The 20,170-nt window shown below is 40.7% G+C and overlaps 1 protein-coding gene across 3 annotated transcripts in view; it reads left to right on the top strand.

Annotated features, from left to right (window-relative positions):
* The first annotated feature begins 240 nt into the window (after positions 1 to 240).
* tmem131l (transmembrane 131 like) overlaps positions 241 to 20,170 on the top strand; it is a 40,110-nt gene continuing 20,180 nt past the window's right edge. For all 3 annotated transcript variants that reach the window (XM_071547003.1, XM_071547004.1, XM_071547006.1), the window contains exons 1-4: positions 241 to 416; positions 1,163 to 1,236; positions 6,435 to 6,478; positions 17,330 to 17,401. In XM_071547003.1, coding sequence (XP_071403104.1) covers positions 293 to 416; positions 1,163 to 1,236; positions 6,435 to 6,478; positions 17,330 to 17,401 — 314 coding nt within the window. In that variant the 5' untranslated portion in view covers positions 241 to 292. The remainder of the gene's footprint in view (positions 417 to 1,162; positions 1,237 to 6,434; positions 6,479 to 17,329; positions 17,402 to 20,170) is intronic.

Genomic DNA, 20,170 nt, shown 5'->3' on the forward strand with positions numbered 1-20,170 from the left:
TGTTCGCCATTTCCACATTCTATTCGTGCATACAAGAGTGTACATTGTGTATGCATACCCAAATAATATCCGAACTGCATGCATTTAGTTAAAAGTTTGTCTACTTCACCTTCAACAACAGACACGTAAACAGCTTTGGTTGCAAGTGTGACACTAGTCTGCGCCCTCACTGCACAATGTATTGCAGCCATCGGGCTCGAGCAGAGAGGGAGAGGGAGGGAGCTGCTGCTGCTGAGAGAAAGAAAGACAAACGCAGCGAAACACAAGGCAGGCTGCTAGCTGAGAGGGCAGCATGGCGGGGCTACGGGACTTTCAACAAGGCAGCCACTGTCACAGGAAAACGTGGATTAATATACTACTAGGAATACTACAACTACTTTTACCTTGCGTACAGCATGGAGGGGCTCAGTTGCAAGGTCTGTAAACGTTGCTACATTTCCTTCAGAGAGAAACACCCGTTGCAAAAATGTAGCTAGGCTGAGTTGACAGCAAAGACGAGTCTTAATGGAAAAAAGGATGGTGAGCTAGGCTGGCCAACCACGGCACCCTTATAAAATAAAATGGACGTAAATTGTTCTGACTGCAGTCATTACATTTCGATTTACAGTAACTTAAGTGAGAGGTTGAGCTTGTAGCGAACGTTAGCCTACCTGACCAATTTGTCAGCCAGCTAGCTCATGTTAGCTGCCAGGTCTCTGAGCTGTTTGGTTCATCATAACGATATTCAGGCTGTAAACTCGTGTCGGGACCTCAAAGGGCTATATCCCAGCTGAGGTTATCTGTGTAATAACGTTACACAATGAATAAATGTAGTTAGCTTTTGAAGGTTAAACGGCCGTTAGTTGGAGAGATGTGTTTTTACAAGTTGGTTAGCCTGCGAGCTAACGTTAACCTTATTGCTAATCAGCCAGCTAGCTAATCGAACAGCCTTTGTCAGCCCGCTGAGCCGAAGTCATTTTCTCTGTTTTCGGTTTTGTTTATCATCCAAGCTATCTCAGCTCAATCATTTGCACTGACCAGCAGTAGTACTAAAGACTTACAATTAGCAATGTTATTGCTTCAACAGCCAGAAGCCGATGTGTTTCCTACAGATGGTGTTTACCTTGTTGCCCAATTTTCAACGCAACACCTCACTGTTGCTTCATTTCTTGTCCCTATCAAGCTCTGAGTCAAATGTCCACCAGCGTGGTCGAGGTCTGGCAACCAGAAGAAGCAGACCCATTAGTCCCAGTTCAGGTAATTATATAATTTATCTTTGGCTATATTTGTATGGAGGGGGGTTGAGGGTATGTTCAAAACATTGATCACCAAAACTGCATTCACACTCGCACGTGTATAGTCAGTGCATCATCCATTGTGTTTGGCTCCACTTTGCAGCCTATTGTGCATGTGCCTACTCAAGGAAAGATCAGTGACAATCCACGACTTTGTGATCCTACAGTTGTGCAAATATCACAGTTAACTAGTTACCAGTTATCTCATGAAGGAATCCAAGCAGCACGGTTCTGAAATCAGGGCGGGAAGAGGTGGCCATGCGCCACCTGCCATGTGGCTTGTTATTTTCTTGTTCTGTACATGGTGTCCATTGTTGAGAGCTTCAGGCAGTAGTACAGCGAGAGCACGTTAGGCATGAGGTTGTCATAGGATGTTGATTACTACTTTGCAATTCTCTGCTGCTCCTTTTATTTGCATGAATTCTTATTTGATTATGCACCCTTGTTGTGGGTCTGAGCTGCAGCCTCCTACATACTTTTAGGAGGGCCGCCCTGCAAGGTTCTGCAGGAATGTTTCTTAGTAGGCTGCGTTACGTAATCCTGGAAAGAGACAAGCACAAATTGCAGTAGTTCCAGTGTTTACTGATAACCTGTCATGAAGTCACCAGCTGACTGTCATGTTACCTGAAGGGGTGTGGCATTAGCAAGTCTTATGTAAATAGATGTGAATAACCTGATGATGGCATTAGCAAGTCTTTTGCAAATGCATGTGAATGACCTGATAATTAGGTTGCTTTAAAAAATAAGTTAAACAAAAATAATAATAATAATAATGCACAGTAGGCCCAACTAACCTAAGTGAAAGTTTATGTTCATATTTTTCAAGGATGAGTGGTAGGTTTTTGTGAAACTGTAGATTTACACAGACAGGTCCTCCTATCCCAAAAAGCATACTTGAATAGTAGATTTGGTTGTCCACATGCTATGTTTGACATTCTGTGTCTTAAAACCTAGGCTATATTTTCCCTCACTGAGATCTGCAGTCTGCACACACAATTACTATGCACATTCTCAGGCCAAAGATAACACAGGGGCAGTTGATTCAGCATTGAATATAATTGGCAGATATTTAGGATTAAAAAAAAAAAGGTAAAGTGCATCAGGTGTTAGTGTTGTTTTTCACCAAATGCATCCCCACCTTGCAGACCAATGGACAGATGCTAGAATTGTTGACATTGTTAGGTGTCATGTTTAGGAAGGGTGGGGTGATTGGAGTGACTGTCTCAGTTACATAGGCTCTGTGAAATAGAGCATGGCCGGGATTTCTTTCTTCTGTAATCCAGTGCTGGTAGTCAGGCTGTTGGGTTGAGGATATCGCTGGGTGACGAAGCTGAAGTTTGCTCCCGATTTGTAGCTCCCTGTTTGTGGTCGCACATTACTAGCCGCGAATAGGGAGCTACGAATCGGGAGCTAACTTCAGCTTCGTCGCTGGGTGCACGTTCAGGTGATGTTGCACACAATAGTTTCCTGTGCCCATGCCAAGCTTCATAGTAAAAGTCAAATTGGTCAATTTGGGCAGCAGGGATCACAGCTGAGCAGAGTTTGTGAGAATAATCAGGGCTCTTAACTGTTAAGGCTCAAAAAGTCAGAGGGACCCAACAAAATTTAAATTGCTTCAGCTTTTTTTTTTTCTGAAATGTGGGACAAATGCCATTGCCCCTACACATTCATTATGACAATTCTTCTATTTGTGACTTTTTCCATACTGACATGCTCTGTGTTTATGATTATGTGTTTGATGATTATGTTTATGATTATGATCATGTGTTTGCATGGGCTGTATGTCTAAATAGGTCGTTTCCAATACACAGTCATTGTCCCTTGTTAGGTTTACTGAAGTTTTCCATCTCTTTCATCAGCCTATGTAAGATTTAAGCCATCAGCAGTGTTGATATTCACTAATGAATATGATAACAAGTGTCCAACACTGAAGGCAAAGTATTTTTGATTTCCTTGAACAGGTTTTTGTTTATATATGGACTCTTGTCATCAAACTTTAAAACCCCTGCTTCCAATTCAAAACGTCTGCAACCATAAGGAAACCTGTTGTAACAAGCAGAAACGACATGTTCTGTCAGTGTTGTGCTTAACTTGCAGTGAAATCTATTTTGGCTCTCTCACTCAAACAGGCTTGGGGATATAGTCTACAGTGCATAATGAAACAAGGATAAATGTATAACTTTAACTGCCTACAGGCACTATAACTGCCTCTAGTTCTGATTCATTTTGAAACAAAATTCTCAGAGTTGCAATAGTCTTGGAGCTTAACGAATCGTCTTGTAACATTGTGATGGTGTATCAGTGCTGCTTATGCAGCCGCTGTTGAAAGAATGGCTCTGCAAAGTAAAGCTGAAGTTTGATTGGTTAGAATAGGGCAGATGACCAGAAAGGGTTTTCTTTTCTGCAACCAGAAGCAGCTATTTGCGGCCATATCTGTGCTCAAATTTAATTTCTAAGCAGCATAGTTTAATTGTACAAATACAATTCAACATTCTGAAAGGTGCACATTTGTCTTGGTGCTTAATTGGACAGTCTGCAATGGAGAGCATGAGGAAAAAAGGGAGAGAGACGAGATAATGTGCATGACAGATCATGATCTACAGTAACCTCCAGTGTAATGTTGCACAGAAAGCCAGTATATTCACAGCACTCCTCAGTTTGGGTTGTTTTGTGGTGTGGTCATGAAGCCATGCTACAGCCAGAAGGCCCCAGATTGTTCCTATGGAAACCGTATGTTCTACGTTTGGAGAGACCGAGGCTTGGGAGGTAGTTCCTGTTTATCTCTGTGGCCCACGCATGGTGCACATAGCCTACTCTGCTGTAGTTAACAGTGTAGTACATCAGTGTTGTACAGGATTACCTACAATACATGGCAAGCCACATTCAACCACATTCAATGGAAGTAAATAGTATTGCCTGCGTGCTTGTTGGTTGTTTATCGTTTTCATGTAGGCCTACTGTCCTACACATCTTGATTTCACCCTGTATGTGTTCTCTTGTGTTTTAATTTGAAAATAACATTAAGCACATAATTAATTAAATTATGTTTTGAATATAAAAATGTTTTTCCTTACAAAAACATCGATACTGAGCAAAAACACACTTGGACACCATCTGAAACATTTGCAGCCTCTTGTGATCTGGAATTCTGAAAGAAATGAAAGTATGTAATAAATCACAAGCTTCTAAAAAAAAACGTAATCATTAATTTAAAGGGGAATAATTTAGTACAAAATAAGTTGGCTTGTTATTCTGCAGAAGTAGACACATCCCTGTATAATCTGCATAGGGGAGATAGCTGGAAAATTGAGTCTTTATGGATCGGGTTGGTTTAGCCTTACACAGGCTAATGTTTTGACTTCTTAAACCCCAGTTAGTGATTCATTATCAAGACCTGAACTCAGGCTAAAGATTACCATGCTGAAAATAACTATTTCACCAGCCCTGTTGGTACTGAGGTGCTGTTGCATAGATTGTAGTCAGATTACCAATAAGAAACATTTTACAGTCATTCATCTTTAATACAGTAACACTGCATTCACATTGTGGCAATAAGTGGTAGACAACAAACTGGATACTCATAGTTTTCATTAGGAGAACAACAGTAAACGCTGCCAGCGCTGGCAGAAAGCATCGCCTACTGTGCCTGCAGCTGGAACTTGGCAACAAGAGTTGAATTTTCCCAACTTTTGCCTACTGTGACAGCAAAGACAAAATGGATGTTGAAAAGTCTGCCAAAATTGATGCACGCATAGCCTATATGCTTGTACACCTGCTCCTCTTGAATCTTCTTCCAATGAAGATAAAATAGTGAATAAGGAAAAGTTTTCTTCTTACTGTCTGTCAGGGAGAAAAAGACGTAATGCCCTGGACTATTCCAGTTCTCTGATTGCCATCCTATTCATTTACAGGGGATAGGGTTGTCACGATACTAGAATTTCTAACTTTGATACAGTACCCAAAAAAATATCGATATGCGATACCATTTTCAATACCACGGGGGGGGAAATGAATTTTCAAACTTTTTAAAAAAAAATATTGTTTCATGTTAAAATATAATTTTAACTTGAAAACAATATTTTAAAGTTGTCTGAGATCAAACAACACATTTTTGAGTGACAGGTGTGGATCGCTGTCATTTTTATTTAGGGGAGTGAGCTTATACTGCACAAGCATGTGAACATCATATTGCCTCCTGGCCTCTGCAGCATAGACTGTAAGCAACTAAGCAAAAAACAGACACACAGACCCAAACTAGTCCCTTAATATCCGACAGCGCAGGAGGAAATCCCGGTGCAAACGAGACAGATGGACAGACAGACAGACGCTTCTCCATAACGTAGGCCTGATAAAACTCATTCAAAACTTTGCACTTACACAGCAGATTACCCTGCTCTAGTCATCAGCCTATCAGAACACTTTTAGCTTGTTGAAGCAGCAGATACACACCAGTGATAGGGAAAAATCAGCAGGGCTAGAGTTAGTGGATTATTATTGACAGAATGATTTTAATCGGACATTTCAACGTCCGGTCGAGCCTTCTGACCGGGCCCGGACAATGCATCTGAAAACCGGACAGTCCGGTTGAAAACCGGGCATCTGGCAAACCTACTTGATAACGTTAGCTAGCTCTGAGCTTTCGCTAACCTCTCAAAATTCTTTATATAGACTGGCGTGTCGGTCCTTAAGGTGCTTCGCCAAGTTTGATGTGTTGCCCCCCTTCGTCGGCACCACTCTGTAGCATTGTTTGCTGACTGAGGCAACAACCCAGCTGACTGCTACTAGTGAGAGGGCCGGCTGCCAAGTATCGAAGTATCGATACTTTTGACAACCCTACCAGGGGAATTGTATTCAATAATTTATGCAAAATATAATCTCTTAGATATTTTGAAATAAAATATTGAAAATGGCTGCACAATGCTATTTATCAGATTTATCACAATGCTATTGTTGGTGTATCAATGCACATCGAATGGTTGAACCTCTTGTTTATGAATATCATTATGGCCTGCAAGTAGGCAGTAGACTGACATCCCATGATGCTGACTGATATGACATTTTTGTAGGCTACAGTTTGAATGCAGAAAAATAAATAATTTTAATAATTTTAAATAATTTGCAGTTTGTAATTTTGACAATGTTGTTTGCTTCACTTTTTAGGTGGAGAAAGAGCGAAGAAAAGATGGTCTTCCACTGGAAGAAAGGTATGCCCTTGTTATTGTACTCAAGCTCATCTTCTTTAGGAACAACATGAAACTGCACCAATGTTTTGTTTTGTTTTTTCACACATTTGTATTGTATTTCACATTCATGACAGTCAGCAACCCCAGATGAAAAGGAATAGAAGCAATTTAGAACACTTAATTGCCATATCATACATAGTGTTACACATATAAATCTGTAAATTCAGACATCATCCTGAGAAAGACACTCAGACATGCAACAGTCAGAAATGCAGAGCACCAGTTGTGTCAGATTGCATGGTATTCATGAGTGGCACTCGGCAATAGGAAGAGACCTCCCACCAGACCGCATCACTGCCAGAAAAGCCAACCGAAATGTGGATGTAACACGCAGAAGTTGTTTTTTTTTGTTTTGTTTTTTATTCATCTCCTAACTATAGAGAAGACAGCTGAGTGTGGGTTTGGTTTGTGAACAGCACAATGGAAAATAGGCCTACCTCTGCATTGCTGAAGAATGATAGTGTACTGTAGTATAGACCAGAATTGTTGTTGTAGGAAGTATATCTTGGGAATGCATTTTTTACAAAATCTTGAATGTAACACCACATGATTTCAATGTGAATAGCCTATATTTTTCTAGAAATTATACAAGGCCCGTATTGCAAATTAGCCCATTTATTTAATACCACAGTCTTGAATATGTAAGTAATTCATAAAGAAAACATGTGTATTAAACTAGCACAAAACATTGCAGCTATGCGGTGACAGTATGTTTTTGTATTCATGTAGATGAATGGCATGGTATGGTTTCAGGGTTAAAGTACTGAGGGTTCTAAAGAAGGCTTTTAAAAGTCTTCCCCTGTATGCAGGCTATGTTGTTTATGTTCGTGAGTGAGGGGGTGTGCAGGGTAGAGAGTTTGGGGGCGTGTGTTAGCGAGCCACAGTACTAAATTCCAGACTAATTTTAGAACTCCTTGAAAGAAAATGGAGGGGAGGTCTATCTTTCCCAGCTTGTTTTTTCCATAGAAAAGCTTTTACTGAAACATCAACAATGTATGGCATTATTATTTAGTAATAGACTGGTGGTTGAGTGAGTGCACAGAAGCACAGCAATCTTTAGGCTTGTAGACTACTCTTATTGCCCATAAAATCATTTTTATGTAAGTCCCAGCCTAACTTTTATGATTGCTACTGCTCCAGGTTGATGTTCTCTTCCGTGAGAAGCCCTGCCAGAAATGGAGCGGGTCATACCATATATCTAAACAGGACTAGTATGTTCCCTACACTTCACTCTAAGCTTAACTATTTGTTGCCCAGAAGTTTGTACCTCAGCACATGAAGTCGAATTTTTGCTGATTTGTCTCTCACGATATTTATAATGCTCTGCATGATATGGTACTACTAGTGAATACTATTGAATCATTGCATTATCTAACCAGTATAATGCTCGTTAATACTTATTATCATAATTATTAAATTAAATATCGTTATTTATATAATTCACTAATTATCATTATTTATTATCCCAATATGACAGTATCATGTATTTGTGCATTCAGCATACTATAAAGCAAGGAATCTCTGTCTGTATGTGTGTCCTTCGCATATCTCGAGAACCGTTTGTCCGATCTACTTCACACTTGGCGGATGTATTGCTGGGGACCCAAGGGCGTGCAGTGTCGGATTGGACACACGACACGTTCAATATTAATAAACTTTGAAAAAACAAGCAAACAACGCTCTGTGCAGCAGTGGGCCTCAAAGCAAGCGACTGGAAGCGCAGTGTCGAGTGTGAAGTTTTTTGGATGGGCTCGAGAAAGCTGCAAGCAGCAATACCGGAGGCCAAGCAATCGACCCATTCCGAACAGGCATGTTTTGAACGGGCACTGCACTAGTATATGAAATGAGATGGATGATGATGTCCAAATTTTAAAGAACACAGTGATAACACCACATAGTTTAAAAAAACTAAAAGGTAAAAAAGCTTAACTTGTCAGTTTGCGTCTTCAGCCTGCTACTGTGCATTGGAAGGCTCTAGCCATTAAATTTTGGATGCATGGTGCTGTGACATTTAGATTTTACTATTTGGTATCATGATGCATACATTTTATAAAGTAAAATTACAGTAATGTGACAACCTTTCATCCTTAACATAAATTTTCTTTGATTCAAATGCAACAAACAGTTGCTAAACAGTGTGGCAGTAGGCCTATTTTTAAGTCTATGGAGGTGAGAGGCAAAGGAGGCTTTGTAGTGCTGGTTGACCCCTAGACATCCAGAGCTCTGGGCTGCGAGGCCTCTCGTGCCTGGGTTATCAGGCACTTGGCTGGGTTGCCATCACTCCCTCCCCGCCTAAAGAGCAAAGCAGGCTGGAGATAATGAGTTGGGCAGAGGTTAGTGTTAGTTTCTGTCACCAGTCTTCTTACAATCTCCCACTTTCTGGGTGTCTCTGGCTCTTTTTTTTTTTTGTTTACTTTAATCTCCATATTCTTTTCCCTGTCGTCAAAATACCCATGTTCCCTGGCCGTCCTGACACAGACCTACTCTTCACCACAGCACATTGGTAATAGCTTTATTACTTGTGCCATGTGGCTTCAATTTGATCTCTCTGTCACTCTTCCTGTCTCTCTGTCTGTTAGAAAGGAGTGTGAACACCAGTTGACCCAAACTCTCCTCTGGTCCTAACCTCTCCCTTGGAGCATGGTTGAGGTCACTGCTAACATTGACTTTATTTGAGTTAGATCCAGGGGATCAAATGGCGCCAAACATAACTTGTTATTTCTGTACTGTGGCAGTGGACAGAACCCTTGGACTCAAGCTCAGTGGCATGCTTGTTGAGAGGTTTTCTTCAAGGGCAGTTGCTCTTGAATAAAACAAAACTTTGTACTAAGGTAAACTTCCCCCTTCAGCATGTGAATATGAGAGGACCCTGACGTGTGTGTGTTTGTATGTGCATGCTAATGTGTGATACTGGTAATAGCCTATATCATCGCTGTTAACCATTTAGGAGAGTTTAAGCTTTGCGTATTATCCACTTGGCTTTGTAATATGGTATGCGGCTTTAGCATATAGAGACTCAGAAATTTTGCATCTACAATCAAGCCGTACAGAGGGCAGGTCATTACTGTAGGTAGTGCTTTCCTAGTCTTTGTCCTGTACAACTTTCATGCACCGGTGAGTAGGCCAAGTCATACTAGTATTCTGCTCTTTAGAGGAGTGGCTATTTGATCAAAACAGAGTTCAGATATTTAAACTGCTGTCCTTAGTTCCCCGAGGAAAGGGGAATTCTGAAGAACAGAACAGCAGCAGAAATTGATTTATCAAGTTATGTGATGTCAATCATCACGACCAATCAAGCGTCACACCACAGATGGCTCTGCTACGGAGGCAGACGACCTCATTTACCTTTCACATTTGACCCTTCATGTGCACTCACCCACACACACCGCTTTTCCACTCAGACAGTGTTTGAGGTTATGCTACTCGACAGGTTATGAATTAACAAGCAATTATAACTGCCAATTAACAAGAGAGCGAGCGAGACAGAAGCACTTGTTATATAATAGAGAAAACAATGTCCCCTCTCATGAAGTCAAACCATTTGTGGTTGTTTGTGTATTATTACATTATACTGTAGGCTACATCTTCAGTAAGAAAAGACAGAACTGAAATGGTGAGATGTGGGCGGGGGCGGGGGGGGTTCCCTCCACCAAAGAGGTTTTTGTCTGTCTGTCCTTCAGCAGGATATCTCAAAAACGTGTGAATGGAGATAGACATGATTTCAGATCCTAGGGTTATGTTTGCAGGGTCAAAAAATCTATTAAAATTTAAGTGATAGGAATAATGTCTTTGGGTGTAACAGCAAGTTGGAGAAGTGTTTAGCATTGGCGGAGGTTTGCTCTGTCCAAGTTCCTTCTAGTTTTGTACATGAATGATCACTGTAATTTATTCTACTCTGACTCATCATCCACTTAGTGCTGCAGAGACACTACAAGCAAGCTCAGCAGTAACTGCTGGTGTGAGCTGCCAGAAGCAAAATGGCTATAGCAAGCTGCAAACTAGCTAGTTGCTAATTTCTGTGGTGAATTACCACATGCAGGCTAAAAAGTACATGTGAACATTTTGATAATATTTGACATATGAGCCATATGAATTAAATAAATATGTGCACTAACATCCAGATTCAGCCCGTAAAAATCAAACATGTTTGAAGTGATAGTACCAACTGGTCTCCTGCTGAAGCTACAGTAGATCAGGAAGCACAAGATTTAAGTTCCTCACACACGACAAGATAGTTTGTCCAATTTGACCATCTTAGCTATAATCAGTCTAAAAGTCAGCCAGTTTGTTCCTAGGTTAAAGAGAAACTCCACTCTAAAACACTATTTTTGAGTTGTAAACTGGTATTTAGTACTAATTTAGTTATGAAATAGAACAATGCCGGTCATGTTGTCAGCATTTGAGCACAAATGATCTGGCACCGTATTTATTTCACTAAACTTGGCTCGGTACTCCCTCCAGTTGTTAAAATGAACAGCTGGTGTTCAGTTGGAAATGCAGCCGTGTTCAAGGACATCAAGTCATTTGGTAAAACAATACAAATGTTACCACCCCCAGTCTAAAGGTAGATCTGAGAAGGCGAGCACCCTGTTCCTCTTCTCACTAACCAGGCCCAACCCCAAACCCCCCTCCTCTCCCCTGCTCTTCACGCCCACTTCCTTGCATTTTTCAAAATCGCATAGTAGGCGTAGAGAAGCTCAAACTGGGTGCATCATCCTGCCTCGCGTGTGGGTGTGTAATTTTATAGAACATTTTAGACAGGTGCAAATGGCACCCATTTGCAGCCCATCTCTTATTGCCCTGCAACAGAAAGGAGATGTGTGAAATTTCAGTGTATAGCCTGAGCTGCTTGGTTTCATCTCTTCTCTGGCATTATGCTTTCTTCTTCTTCCTCTTGCATTCTGTCCCCCTTCAGTATCCACTCAGCCTCCTCTCTTGTCTCTCCATCAGTGGTGACCAGTGCAAAGCTGAAAGATGGGGGGGGGGTGTGCTAATTTTCACACCTCCTGCCATTTCTACGCCCACTCTCCTGCCAACTTGTATCCCAGTTTCTCATTACCCACCACATTGCAAATAGACCTCTATCACCATGGCTTCAATTTTGCTAGAGAAAGATGGCACTTGGAGTTGAGGAGGAAGCAGTAGGCTATTTTCTGTGTGTGTACATTTTTGGTTGTTGTGATTTGTCAGTGCCCACAGTGGATAGTGGATCTGAATCATTTACAGAAAATCAGGAGAGGCGAGAAAAGGCAGGTGTTATGGATTTTATGAGCGGGTCCTCACCTTTTATTCCCTAAGCTCACATCCGTTGGGCTGGGGGGTAATCAACACTAGATTGACCAGGGCAGAAGAGAGATAATAACTTGATTGGGGCTTTCATCTTTTTCAGTGCAGTTGTCTTTTTCTTGTCCTCTTCAATTGACTATTTAGCTAGTGAGCTGCTGTTCAGAGAGCAGCCTAGTTCATCGGAGCTTTGAAACAGATGGCTAACCAATAACTTTTGCGGAGCTGGATATGAGATGGAGCACAATTGGCAATTGTCACAGCAGCAGACTAGAAACACGGGCCTGTTGAAGGCTTACCAACACAGAAGACACAGATCTATACAATGCTCTGAGAACTTCCTGTAAACTGCCGCTGAACTGAGATAAACCTGATAGGTTGTGGTTAGAGCTGCAGATCGTCTCTGCACATAAACTTCATACAACAAGAAAATTCACAGTTGGGGTTGCCACTGCGATATTCAAATGACTATTGACATTCGGTTTAATTTTTGGCAGGGAATAGTCACAGTTACAGTAGGCAACATTATTGATTTATATACAGTATTTTCAAGTTATAATACGGTATTTATAGCAGGAGGTTGTATTTTATGTATAGATGTGTAGTACAACAAGAAAAGGACTGGAGAAAGTAATGCAAATGAAATTGCTGCCTGAGGAGGAATGTATGTAAATGAAATGGATTGCAAAAATGCATGCATATATTATAGAACCATATTTACTGTTCCACGTTTAATGTATGCATTTTCATAATTTAAACTGTTGGCTTTAATAGTGTTGTTTTTGCATTATAAGTGGTGCACCACTGCGCATTTCTGATGTAATGTATACTGCTAAAAACTTTTATTTTGTGTGTTTGGGACATGAGGCACGATTCGTTAGGGATGTTAGCCTAGAATATATTACAAATGGTTCAGCGTCAAAGGATATTTTACTACTTGACTTGCAGGAGCAAATGTATTTGATGTAGGGCTGCACGATATTGGAAAAAAACTGACATTGCAATATTTTTTTTTTCTGCGATATGAAAAAATACAGGAATTTTCACCAAATGACTTGAATAGCTCTATCAAGCCTTGCCCCTTTAAGAAGGTGGCCTTGTGGGTAACCTGCACGGGTGACGTCCCAGGAAGTGAATGTGTTTTTAGCCGCAGCCAGAGTGAGTTGCAGGATGCTTAGTAAAGTTACCATAGTTAGCGGGAAAAGAGCTTAGAACGTCACCGAGAGGCCGTGCATTATGTTCGCTGCTGTACCGAAATAAAATGCCAGTTCTCCACTGCAGAGCTGGTCCGGACTCTTAGTAAAAAGCTTGTTACCAGCTACGAGCCAGGCTAAGCTAAAATAGGCTAGCACAACACCAGAGGCTTCCCAACTACGGTTCGGAGCCGCGAAAGCTGGAAAGATAACATACGCTACTCTTATAACAAACCCTTGAATCAGAGTAAATTATGTTATATCAGACAGACTTCTCTTGTAGATTAGTCATGGAAAATGAGAACCGTGCAAGTTTTCCTTTTGTATCAAGCAGCAAAAAAGTTGTAGCATGACGTGTTTGAGTTAATTTGCCTTACTTGACATTGCACGTCCTGCGATGTGACTATTGCGCATGCGCACATCGCGATGATGATGCTGAAACGATATATCGTGCAGCCCTGATTTGATGACATTTGTTTGATAATATTTTAGCAGAGGCAACCAGTCAAGAGCTGTCATTTTTGGTGGATAAAATGCTTCTAATCCACCTTCCTTTCTCACCAGAGTAGCTTAAGTAGCATCTTGCTTGGGAGCCCTGGTCTTTTTACTTGCCCAATAACAGGTTCATTGTAGAGCCATGCAAATTGTCATGAATATTGTCACAACATTAATATTGTTTTACTAAAATAAATATAGTCAGTTTAAGTCATTTTTACAAATTAAAGAAAGAGTATCATTTATGAAACCAACTGTTGTTTTTTTACCATCCTCCAATAGGTTTAGGCCTGCTTATTAAAGGAGTTCAAAACAGGAAATGAATACACTACACAGATTTATGCGTGTTCTGTTGCCCAACTAGACTGTATATTCATTTATCAGCACTTTTTTGTGCAGACAAGCATCCTGGCATGTCATGGGGGGGGCTAACTTGAGGAAGAACGTAGATTTCATCATCATAGTGGTTTCATAAAGATTAATGGGGAGCTATGGATTTCTTCTGAAATTCCTCTGACTCTTGATATCGGCAAATGTTTTAAAATGTAGCAAATGTAAAACAAAGCCTGTGTGCTATGCATTTACTATTACACAGAACTATATTATCTCCTTATTGGTTATTTCATCCTGTGTGTGTGTGTGTGTGTGAGTCTGAAAGGGGTGTATTGCTTTTATTTGAACTGAGTTCAGTCCAGAGCTTATCTGTAGTCTTTGAACACTGATTCCAGTGTGGTTTAGGCAGTCTACAAATTACAAAGAGTCTCTACCACTATCCTTTCCTTTGTCTGAAAACCCATACTATGACCCGAACATGAACTGCTTCAGTCACAGCCTCCCTTATCCCCATGCCTGCCATCTTTTTATGCCCCAGCATTGCAGGCCAGTGTTGCAACCTGCTAGCCAGCCTAGCAATGCAGATCCTAGAATGCTATAAGTAGCTGTGGCAGTCGACTGTCGGTGATTGGTATGAGGAGCTGTTTCTAATGTGAATACTCACCTCAAGCTCAATTCATGTGCTGTTTTACCCATCAATAAGGGCCAGGAGAAGCTGCTAGAGGATGAGACCCTCAACTTATAACCCACTATGTGTATTTGAACCAAATTTAGACCTCTCAGCGTGCCTGTGTGTGTTTTGAGGGAGGCGTCTCTGAAGGGAAAGTAGGCATGGTTATGTGCCTGTAGTCAGAACTGAAAAGGAAGGCACAGCAGAAATGAAAACAGAGCAACCACTGCTGTAGGTTTGCTTATGAGTTTAATACAGGAATAAGGAGCGCAGTACATGAGTCAGAGCTATAATGTTGCCTGTCAGGGCTCAGTAGAATACAGAGGAGTCTGCCAGCTGCCTTCCTCTGATTTCCATATTAATCCTTTCTCCCTTACTTTCTCATCTCTGTTGGAGTATGTGCATGATAGTGCAGTAGTGCTAGGTATTTTAAGATGTATGGTATGAATACTGTTGTTGGCTGCATTTGAATTGTTTTTTAATCACAAATATAAAAATCTTTTACTTTTTTTAAGCACATTATTAAGAGGAAACCTGTATGAACATGTTGTTTGGTATCCTCTTACTTTTAATCAAGTATAATTTGTAATGGAAATGCCATCATCAATTTTGTTGTACCATCAAAAACATGAAAAATACTGTGGTATGATATTTTGGCAATATTACCCAGCCCTAGAAGTTGTGCAGACAAGAATCCTCAGCTGTTGAAAGCCTGGACAAGGCAGTGACAGTCTACTGACTGAGAGAGATCCGACTCCCTGCCCCCAAAGTCCTTCCACCCTCTTTGGTCCAGCATGGGGTCTGTCTTGGAGTATGGATGCACTGCTTCTCAGTGTGGTGGCATAGATTGACACCTATTCATTTTAGTGATTGAGGGGAATCAAGTCTGAAAACCTATAGAGAACTGACATCTTTAAACATAGCTAGAACAATAGCGATTATTTTGCCCAGGTGATCTACATTAATACTTATACCTCAGACCTTAGACCTCATAACAGAGGTCTTCCACTTGCTTGCCTACGTTGGTCACCAGCTGCGTCAGTCCTCTGTCAACAGGGTTCAATCACGTTTTCACACACATATACACACACACACACACACACACACACACACACACACACACAGCAGCTGCTGCTTCCCTGCTGTGAGGCTCCCCACCACAGAGCTCATTAGTACAGGACGTCACACACACTGCCACTATTAACAACACAGCGGAGCTCCAAAAGGGGCTGCAGTGACCTCAGACAATGAGGATATGAGGAAGAGTTCAGGCATACTTGTTGGGTGTATCTCCATTTCTATAAGCCTGTGAATGTTCTGTTTGATTTTCATCTAAAAGTATTGTGATCCTGTATGCTTTCACCATAAACTCTCTCGCTTGTCTTTTTTTTTAGTAAGAAGTTATATTTAGTGTCTTTTTCTTGACATGTGGCAAAGGTGCTGTGCTTTTAGTGATTAGTTTTATACTATGTGTGAGACATGACATTTGTGATCGGTTCTTATTGAAAAACAGCTTCCTGTTTTAACCCTTTAACTTGTGGTTGGTTAATATTTTGTGAAAGCACCAATAGTCATCCCTACAATATTGTCGCAATATCAATATTGAGGTATTTGGTCAAAAATATTGTGATATTTGATTTTGTCCATATCGCCCAGCCCTATATTGATATCAAGAAAAATCCTTATGATTATCATGATATTGATTTCAACCATATCGCCCAGCCCTAGTCGCTCACATGCTGTGCAGTGTCAGTAGCAAGGAAAGCACATAGCATCTATATGCACCTGCTATGTTGGTCTAGAGCGGAAAGTCTTTATAGACATTGATATTGCTCCATTTGCTTAAGTGCATTCAGGTGAAATAAGTAATATGATATTTTAGGCATGGCTTTCGCAAGAAAGAATGGTTAAGGTGCGGTGTACTGTATATCTCCATCTGAAATAAGAGTAGATACTATTCCAAAGCTGAACAATAGCTTTAAAGGGCTTTGTCCCTTGTATTTTGAAATGCATCAAATATGCTGCAAGGGTGTTGAAAGCATGTTGCAGTCCAACATGAGCAACCTGTTTCCTTTGCCCCAATAGGTGACATTCTCTCCTGTATGGACAAACCCCAACTAAAGCCCTCATAACAAGCAAAACAGTTACAAAAGTTGAGATTTCATTAAAATGCAAGCTGCTTGGTGGATCAGTTGAGTGCCACAAGTACCTGTGGATCCTAATGATTCAGAACAGGTCTTAAGTGATGTTCTATGAAGTATGTAATGTTTCCCAATGAAAAATAGCCTGATTACATAGTGACATCTAATATTGGAATTTGATGTGATGTTCTCTCCAATACAAGAGAGAATGTTACATATCAGGGATAGCGTTTCCCAAGACATTTAAGCCGTGGTTTTTTGTCTAGTTGCAACTTGAAGCCCTTCAGTGGGGTGTGAAATGGATTTAACATATAAAGGCTTCAGTTAAATCTCTGTAATTCATCATCTCCGATACTTGCCCTCCCTCTTTGTGTGATAGCCATTTTCTTTCCTTTGTGAGCCTGCTGAAGTACTGAAGTGTGGCAGGATCCCAACCCCATTGTTAGGCAGGAAAGTTAATAGTTTGAGGAGCTACCCAGGGCAGTCGTAGTTTTGACTTTTCATTCATCACACTGAACTGTCACATGTTTGTTGGAAAGGGGACCTGGTGTTCTTGTCCTAAAGTGTTACTAATAGACTCAAGGATAAATGTTTATCTTCTCACATTTCAATACTTTAGTGAAACTTATTTACTTTAATGTGAATGCCAGGCTTGGGCCTAATGTTTTTTTTTGTCATATTTTCTCTTTTCCACCAGCTCCTCTCCATATATGCGGGAGAATGGAAGGCCCCTGCATTTCCAGCCCCCAGCTCTGGAGTTTGGGACACAGTAAGTACAAGTCTCACTTCCTGATTTCACACGACCGCTCCGAAAAACAGAAACTGACATGTAGATGTTCTTCATATTGTACTGAAAATTATAAACCCTTTATTCTGCATGCCCAACATATAGCACAAGGCTAAAACTTCACTTTGCCATCTCACAGTCTTATGAGTGATGTGGAAAATGGTCCTTCACGACCATGTAGGATAAATATTATAAGTCCACCGTCTTAATTTAACCTGAGTTCTGGCGAGTCTCACGAAAAGGCCACAGAATCGGCTTCACAGCAAGCAACTGTCACTGTGATGAATGCTACAGAACGGGAAGAGGATTTCATGAAGCATGGGGCCCTTAAACAATCCCCATAGAACCTTAAAGAACAGACAGGATACCCTAATATGGCAACAAGCTCTCTTTCCCAGCAGCCAGGCACTTACAGCGGAGGGTTGACCCTAGTCAAAAAGGTTAAGAACTCCGCTGTTTGCCTCCCTGCTCCCAAAACAACCAGAATAGCAGATTCATTGCTGTGGTTGGACAGCAGTCATGAGTGCTATTACTGAAGGCAAAAACTTACAGGCATCACATATTTTATGGAAAATTGTTGGACTTTTCTGGAGTAGCTGGTAACACTTGAGTAGTATTTTGTGTCATATAATCATATAATTATTGTATAGTTATTATACATTAATATAAGTATTGATACAGTGAAGTAAAATTGCTTAATGCAATTCATATTTCAGATCAAAAGATAAATATGAGATAAAAGCTTTTGTTTTGTTTTTTTGCATGCATGTTAAACCATGTGGGAGCAAAGTCATTTGTTGTGTTCAGTCCCACCAAATTTTAGGTGAGCATGAGTATTGGAACAATGGGTGACAGAGCTATTTGATTGATCATGTGTTCAATGTGGCATTAATTGCGCATACATAGAAAGGCTGTGTTTACCTTTTGAGTCTGCTTCTTGAGTTAGAAGGCATAAACCAAGATGAAGGCAATTTTGAAGATAAGCTTAAAGAAACTTCCAATTGGAACCATTGCAGAGCAGTTGGACATTGCAAAATCAACAATGTGGAATGTGGAAAAATATAGAAATTACTCAAGATGTGAGCAATTGGCAACAATCAGGTCGTCCAAGGAAGATGACAAACACTGATGACAGAAAAACCACTAGAGCTGTGAATAAAAAATCTAAAACAACAGCCAAAGAGAATGTAGACAATCTACAAAGTGCACATGGAACTATCACAATTCACCATTTGCAGGGGACTTTGACAGGAGAAATACAAAAACTGCACTGTAAAATGCAAGCCATTCTGGCCCGACTGGAATTTTCAAAGAAGTACCAGGCCAGAAGAAGAAGGCCAGAAGACCCAGAAGAGTTCTGAAACAAGGTTTTGTAGACAAACAAGACAAAAATAACCCTTTATGAAAGTGGTGGCAAGGATAGACTGTGACGAGAGGAACTGCAAATAATCCTAAGCGTACCGCCTTATCTGTGAAGCATGGAGGAGGCAGTGTCATGGCTTGAGAACGCATGGCTGCCTCTGGAAGCGGTTGACTGGTCTTTATTGATGATGTTACTGAAGATGTCTGCAGCAGACTGAATTCTGAAGTTTAAAGAAAGATCTTGTCTTCACATGTCCAAAAAAAATCCTAAATTCATCAAGTGTAAGTTCACAATTCAGGAAGACAATGATCCAAAATGTAGGCTACACTTGACCATTCTGGAAACTGGACCAGTCCATTTAAGTCATGCATTTCACTTGCTAAAAAGGAAACTCAAGTCAGAAAACCCCACAAACAAAGGGTATGTGACCAAATACAAACTTAAAGCAAGTTTAATTTGCTTCATGTTTTTTCCAACCATTATGCTCACCTGAAATTGGCAGGCCTGAACACAACAAATGACATTGTTGTAACATGGTGTAACAAAACAGTCATAAATAAAAGCTGGCATTCTGTGCATCTTTTGAGCTGAGATACTGATTTCAGGAGTGTGCAACAATAAGCAATTTTATTTAACTGTCCCAATACTTGGGCTTTTCACTGTATCTGTCTTAATCACACTACACAATGCCCATGTTCTAGAGACCTTTATATAGACTTTTCAGCAACAGATGGAATTGACTCACAAGCTGCTAATGCTGAACCAAAGCTGTATCCATTTTGACCCGCTCCATTTTGTCTACATAGAAATGGAACATGTAATAAAGGTTGTGCTTCCCTGCCTCACCTTAATGACTTTTAATAATCAGGATTTATTTTCATAATGCGCTGTCCCATTCCCAAAGTGTTACAAAGCAGTAAAAGTGCTACCTTTGTATCCCCGGGCTCTATCTGCAGAGAGAAGCAGTCATGTACAAACAGACCACCATTGACTGCTGACTAATTACATCAGGGTTTCTCCTAGCCCAGATTCCATGTGCTGCTTGGTGTTCACTATGTCCAGCCCTGTCCAAACAACACACCGACTGTCCTAGCTGTTGGCCTGCTCCTGTACATAGCTTCTCTCCAAGGAAATAAAGCAGGAGGAAAGACGGTGTAGATCTAGTCTGTAATATCTGCACACAGAGATTCAGGGTCACAAAAACCGATTGATCAAGGATAGCTTGACAACTTTATGTCACTACTGATGTGGACACAGAACAGGCAAATATCTGACATAGTTTTAATTCTCTGGGCATTTTCATACAACTTGCACTTGTGGACATAACTCAACAAACCATAATCCCTGTTGTGTTATTCTTCAAGAAACATGCCTTCATAGTTTATATC

The sequence above is a fragment of the Centroberyx affinis genome, unplaced genomic scaffold, assembly GCF_046629955.1.
Source record: "Centroberyx affinis isolate AG114_WGS23_722 - 3 ecotype Tasmania unplaced genomic scaffold, CSIRO-AGI_Caff_v1 ptg005586l_1, whole genome shotgun sequence".
Lineage (NCBI taxonomy): Eukaryota > Metazoa > Chordata > Actinopteri > Beryciformes > Berycidae > Centroberyx > Centroberyx affinis.